This window comes from Phaethon lepturus, unplaced genomic scaffold (assembly GCF_000687285.1).
Source record: "Phaethon lepturus isolate BGI_N335 unplaced genomic scaffold, ASM68728v1 scaffold3220, whole genome shotgun sequence".
In the NCBI taxonomy this organism is placed as follows: domain Eukaryota; kingdom Metazoa; phylum Chordata; class Aves; order Phaethontiformes; family Phaethontidae; genus Phaethon; species Phaethon lepturus.
The window spans coordinates 2,212-9,378 of record NW_010509641.1 but is presented as its reverse complement, the minus strand read 5'-3'; the positions used below and the strand labels follow the sequence as shown (position 1 = coordinate 9,378).

The 7,167-nt window shown below is 38.5% G+C and overlaps 1 protein-coding gene across 1 annotated transcript; it reads right to left on the bottom strand.

Annotated features, from left to right (window-relative positions):
* Positions 1–5,323: 5,323 nt before the first annotated feature.
* Positions 5,324–6,587, bottom strand: SPTSSA (serine palmitoyltransferase, small subunit A; the record flags this gene model as incomplete). Its single annotated transcript, XM_010294643.1, has 1 exon — positions 5,324–6,587. A coding segment is annotated over one exon (104 nt), but the record flags the coding sequence as incomplete, so codon positions are not given.
* Positions 6,588–7,167: the final 580 nt, after the last annotated feature.

The following is a 7,167-nucleotide window of genomic DNA, read 5'->3' as shown; positions in this document are numbered from 1 at the left end:
GGAAAGAGCTAATGATTACAGGAGCAGGAGAGGAACACAAACCTTGGCCAGAGGATTTTTGGTTTAAATTCTTATATGATCATAAATACTTAGTTTTTCTCTCTAGGTAGACCTAAAACAAGCCAAATTCACCGAAAAAACAAATAAGATCAATCATTGCCAAGACAATTTTTTTCCAAAAAAATTCTTTAAGGGGCTATGTAGTACACCTCTTCTTGTCATCGTCAAGTATGGGCCTGAGATATGCTGTCCATCTCAAACTGCAAGAATGCAAGGCATAGCAAGACAATTCCACCTGCAGATATGAGCATGAGTAAAACCCAGATGCATCAGACATGATGTTGTAATCGTATGAGTATTAGTGAAGTGTCGATCATCTGTTAGTTCCAACTATCATATAGATCTCAGAGCAGGGAGCTCGTACAGGAACATTCAGGCTTACGAAGATTCACATCCAAGAACCGTCAGTTTTAATGAGAAAGCAACCAGATACAACTCTAAATTGAATCTCGGGCTTCTTCCCCCAACATTATCTGGATAAGCTCTTTTACAGGATTAAATAAAATAAATACTAGGATTCCTTTTTTTTTTGTGGGGAAGATAGTAGTAAACTGTTTATTAATCATATGTTTCATTTCCAAAACTCAAGCAATGAAGAATAGAAGACCCACCTACGGAATCAGTCAATTTTTCACCATTAAAACACCCATAATGTATTCCAGCCTAATAAAACTTATTCCTGTGATAAGACTGCTGCTGTACATAGCATACACCCTTCAAGGTTAAGAAAGGGCAACAAAAGACCAAAAAAAGTCTTCTGTTAACCTATAAAAGTGCATTTCAGCCAGTAACAAGTTGTGACAGAAGATCACCACCATGATCCTGCCAACACAGAGGATGGCTGTTCCCTGCACAAACACACTGTCTTTTCCAAGCTTCTTACGTTTGGTTTGTAACGGCAACTGGCACATCCTACATCCAATTTAGCGATTACTGCTCCACGATTATCTGTCTAGCTTAAGACAGGTGCCAAGGCCGCAGGGTTTTCCACCAGTTTATTTCATCAAAACACCCGTTTACATAACACAAGATACAACAGTAAAGCCTTTAAATAAATAAGTCACTGTGACATCCCACCAGTGCTACCAGGTGTCTTTATGGCATGCCGGCTCTCCAACCCAGGTGAAACCATGGGTCCACAGAGTCTAAATATGCAGTTGTATTACCAGGGCGGTATTATCACCCCTTAAACCAACTCTTCCGCAATGTAAGGATCCTAGCTTGGTAACTGTTAGGCTTACATTAAATATTTACTTTTTAATTTTTTAGTAAGTTTTGGGGTTTAGCACAGGTATCAGCTTCAGATTTGAAAACAAGGTTACACTTCCTGTTTAGGGAAATAACACCTACATTTTTTAAAACATTAGAAAAACCCATTTCATAAAGGTTTAAGTTTCACAGAAAACAGAGGCTTTGTAAATGAATTTTCATATCTCAGTTCATCCTGTCGCTTGTCCAAAGACAAACAAAATTTTCATTTCCAGTCTCTCTTCTTTGGTATCAATTTTCCTGTATCCACCTTCCCTTTGATTCTATATAACAAACCAATTTTAGATTAGAATCACTAACTCATTTAGAAACTCCTCCAGAATGAAGAATGCCATTGGCATTCTCCACACAGGAAAGTGGAATCTCTTTACCAAACTCCAAAATGCCAAGGAGTTACATGCTTCTGGGGCCACAAATCTTAGCAACAGCAAAACATAAGGAACTGCTGTAAGTGTGAAACAGCCCTGTCAAGTATCGGAGACTCCTGTTTCCAAAATAAAGTATGCTTCTGTACATTCGTATTGCGAAGTCTAAATACCCAATCCATAAACAGATGCAGCTTATAAATTGTACACGTGTATCATCATCTTATTCACTACTAAAATAGGCAATACTACCTACAAAGTAAGGTGCTACCCAGTGCCTTAAATTAGTTTGGGTTTAGATTTTGTTTTGGGTTTTTGGTTTGTTTTGGGTTTTTTTTTAGCACAACAAGAAGTCCACCCACAAATAAGCTGAATTGGGTTAAGCAGACATGCCGGATGGCTCACAGAACCCACAAAGCACTGTGAAGAGATGCACCAGCAATACACCCTCAGCACAGTCTGACTTTTGGCCAAGGCCACCTCCCAGCTTTTGCACATTGTGTTAAACATATAGCAGCAAGATATTGCATCATGTAATTCCCCATTTTATTTAACCGTAAGTAGTACTTGTAACATTTGAGATAGACACCTGCTGCAATCGCAAAATTATTGGGGAAAAAAAGCGCTTTATTTAACGATACTTTAGAAATCAGATTAGAGTTTGAATCAAGTTTACATCAGGGCCTATTCAGCTCTTAACCAGCCAAATTCAGGGAGTGGATGGTCGTAATTTCTCAGTGTTTGATCATGCACATCACACTTATTGAGGATCTTGTGATAGACGTGAAGGTCAAGAAAAGCAGAGGGGTTTCCGCTGAAATCCCACACATTGGGTATTTCTGATCAAGAATTTAATCTCTTCCCATTATGGAGAAAGGAAGTTTGATCCAGCTTGACCCAGCTCTGGACTATGATGCCAGATTTTCTCCTTAAACCACCACTACACAAACAAAAGGCAAAAAAGACAGCAGCTATTGTGCCCAGTGATGACGGCTGTTTAAGGCTGACCTAGCAGATCAAACAGAGACAGAATGCAAGCCTTTGTCTTAAAAAAAAAGCAATACAGAAAGCTTTATGCCTTTGTCTTAAAAAAAAAAGTAAAAATTAAAAAACCCACACAAAACAAAAAAACTAACAGAAAAACTCCACTGGTGTCAAGATAACATGTCAGCAAGAGGGGAAGAAACTGCTTTCCCACAATAGCAATTGTAGAAAACAAGGGCAAATTAGCAGGTGAAAGGAACTTCTGGCACTGAAAACCTTTATGGGATCCCAACTCCAGAATACGCTGCTCTGGTATTACAGAGAATGGCTGCTGCCTCCACAGCTGTGTGCCCAGCCCACTAATCCCACGGTATCAGAGCTCAGTATAACCTTTATTTCTTGTTAGCTAACAGCAGGTTACCCCTTCTCCAGTATTTATATCGCCCCTGAATGAAACCGGGCAACGCCTCACAGCATCGCACCAGCTGCACCAGTGGGCAGCAACGCAACGCACACGATCGCACCGTATCCAACTTCTGAGCGCTACGCTCCTTTCACACCCATTTCTGTCTAATATTGAATATTTACACAATCAATACACAATCCACAAACAAATGGTTTTCTTGCTAAATTGTGCCAAGAAAGTGTCGATTTAGGATTCTCTGGTCTTTTCCTCACAGGGTAGTTAAGAAACCAGAATTTAAAAAAAACCATAGCAACCCACAGCTTCTGTCTCCCAACAAAATCGCTACGTAATAATTTCTGACAAGAGATAAACAGGTTTTTTGTATACATGTGTGTGTGTATAGATATAAAAATAAACACTGTATATATATACACACATAAATATAACTGACCCAGGACATACACACACACGTCTTGGCTCTGTTTCTGGCTCCAGACTGACTTTCTCGGTTTCCTCTTTTGGATATGGCAACTCCTACTGCAAACCTTTTTAATGATTATTTCTAGAGCACCCAGCCCTCGTGTCAGCCGAGGTGCCTCTGCAGAGCCGGCTCTGGAAGCCATGGCGGCCGCAGGCTACATGGGCAAGCCAGCACAGCAAGTCACCCTACTCCAGCGGGATGTCCCAGCCAACACCTTTTGCCAGCCTCAGGCACGGGCTGGCTGACGGAGCTGGTATTATCAGTTGTGCTGCAACACAGTTAATGCATTTTTAAACGTTTATTTCTGATGACTCAATCTAAACCCCAAGAGATATTACTATTATAAGACGAATGTAAAGACACTTGCAGGGCTCTCAGATTTATTTTTTTTTCCCCCTCATTTCTCACAATTATTTTTTCCAACTTTATCTAAATTACTGATGGCTCAATCACCCTGTTTAAATAGAAGCATAATTGACCAGCTGCCTCCAAATGGTATTTAAACTGCCTTCAACCTCCAGCTTGCACAGAAAAACTTACTGTTCCCTCACAAGGAGGGTATGATCCCCCAACTAAGATGGCAATAAAGCAAACTGCAGTGGGAAAACAACTTGGTAGCCTTATGATTCATTTGTTATTCAAATTTAATGATTAATTATATCCCTATCAATACCCTTACCTTAAAAAAGAAAACTTACTCTGCTTCATAATTATTACCCCTTCACTAGATCAACTTTACAAAAAGGACATGTTCCAGAAGCGTTCTTCTAGAAATTCAAACTCTAGTGACATACAGTATTTTATTAATGAAATTATTCCATCTTTAACAAAGTATCCAGAACCTGAAAGAACAGTCCAAGACTATGTGACTCTTAGTTTACAATTAAAAAAAGAAATGCTGAAAAGTATATATTCAAGTATATTGATCAAGCCCACTCTAACATAAGTGATTGGAGACCATGGTTACTCTTTTTTTCCTCAACAAAAAGCAGACAGCTAATAAAAGTCAGTATATCAAAGTCCTTTTATAAAGCCTGTCACAATTAAAAATCATGCTTAACGTTCCCAATGCCACTGCACAGAAAGGCTTCCCCCATCCCATACAACTAAATCCCTTTCTCAGCAGTAGATGTGTATCAATCGCGGTAGTAGCTTGCAAAGAAATATCACAGTACCAGTCTAACCCATGGACAGCAGGAGCTGATGCTACATTACTTCAAAAAGAGTATGTTAAGTTATCGTTATCTCCATGTATACTTAAAATAGTCATATACAACTCTGGATACATTAAAAAAAGACACCACCCCAGAAACCTACCTATGTTTAGATAGCCAGTTATTAATAAGCAAAGGCATTAATTTAGTGGCAGACTCTACCAACTTCAGTAAAGCTAGGTTCACCTAAGAAGTTTAAGGCCCACAGTTTATAGATCCAAGATGACAATGGAGGTTTTAATCAAATACACATGAAACTCTTAAATATGGGGGGTGATGGGCACACACGCAATATGACACTCTTCTCTATTGAGTCTGCATTTGAGAAAATCAAATAAACCTAAAAGACAACAATTTAGTTGTACAACTTAGGTACTGTTATATCTTTTACACAACTTCTACTGAAATCAGGAACTATACCTATTTAATTGCGTATTACCAGGCAATTAAAAATCGTAACTCTTGGGTCAAGTATCATTTTTCACCTTTTGGAAAATTCTGAGAAAAGCAAGCAGCATTCAGAAAGACATTAACTGCTCAAAGAAAAGCTCTGCTTTTAAACTTTTATTTTTTTAAGCAACAACAACAAAAAAATTCTCCACTTAGGAAAGTTAGGTTGTCACCATCTTACATTTCAGAATACAAAACTGAAAAAATCCCTATAAAAAAAAAAAAGACAGGACTTCAGCCAAATATTCAGCTACTTATTGCTGTAATTGTAACTCAAGTCCATTTAAACGCCTATGTTTTGGTTGTTTGTAGTGACAACATGTTTGGAACACTAGCAGCAATAGAAAACCCCTTTAAGACCTAGACATAGTTACACTGTCGAGTGAAAATTGGCAGAAACCATAGCCATTGGAACATAATAAAGCATCCTGTAAAAGTACAATTGAATTGGTAGCTAGAAAAACAGGGTTGATTTAAGGTGCTATCCCAAAGCCTTATGTGGGCCTATGTCAGTGAAGAGAAGTCCTTTTCCCCCCACACTAGGCAAAGCCCAGAACCACAGCACTACTCCAAACATAACGAATGCAGTCTTCGCTCCGCCTCAATGCCTGGTCTCCCCCGCCCTCCTCCAAGAGGTGGAATGTAGAAACCTGAAATAATGGCTAATTCCAAATTTAGGTGATATATGCACAAATACACCGTTGAACAAAGTTTGGACAGCAAACGGTACACCTGAGTTCAGTCATACAAACTAACTTTTGTAAATAGCGTTAGACTAATATATCCAGGTCTCTAATATGAATCTAGATGTATTTTCTTACAAAACGGATTAATAGAAATATCCAGGCAAATACATACCATACAATAGCAAAAGCTTTAAGCCCCATTTAATAAGATGACTTTCCATTAAAAATAGAAGGCAATTAAGATTTACTCAAAATTACAATTAAGAAAAGCTTTCACAGTGCAATATTGAAACTGTCACAAAGTTAAGAAAATACTGATATCAAAGTACAATCACAATGTTAAAGTAGACAAAACTACTATACAAGGGCGTATCTTGTAAAATTAAAAGGAATGAACACAACATAGGGGACATGTCACGTCCCTGCTCTACATATCTTGTTTCCTAGTCTTCAGAGTCGTAATTGTGTCTTTCTGATATTGGCAGAAGTCATGTTAAAACTAAGAGGTTCATTCTTCTTTGTAGACCAGATTTCAGAGACCAATTACTTCTTGAAAATACGTTCTTCATCACTGCACAATTTCAAAGTAGTGCAATATTGCCATGATGTGCTGAGGCATGAACACATAGCCCGTGTACAGTGCCATTCCAACAATGGAAACTAACATGGAATCTGAATTACAGTTGAGGAAAAAAGCATTTGAAATAGAAAGTGCATTAGCCATCACATAACTGTAGCATTAAAACTTTCTTGGTAACTATCTTAAAACATTACATTTTTAAATCAGACAGGGTCAACTGTATTCAGCAATTACAGCTGCAGGAAGAACCAACTGAACACTGAAAACCAGAACACGGGTAGGAGCAACTAGCTGAATTGCGGAAGGATGCCTTGCAAGTTATCCACTGCCTTATCATGGACACAAGAGGACAGGCCAAAGCATGCAAAGGGTGAAGGAGGAACAGAAAATGGGCACTGAGAATATACAAGTTTTTACATGCATCTTCCTAGGCATTAAGCAAGCCTTGCAGAAGCCAGCCCCATTCAGCCAGGTAGTCAGAAGTCAACCATCACAAAAAAACAAACTAAAACAAAAACATAATAATATGGGGAACTGTAGCTGTACTGAATAAGAGTTCTTATTTGCAGATGACCTACTCATTTTTAAGCAGACAGCATTAGATGCTGACCTCAGCTTCTTGGAATAGTATGACCTAGTAGATTTAATTTATGACGCACAGAACACATCTGT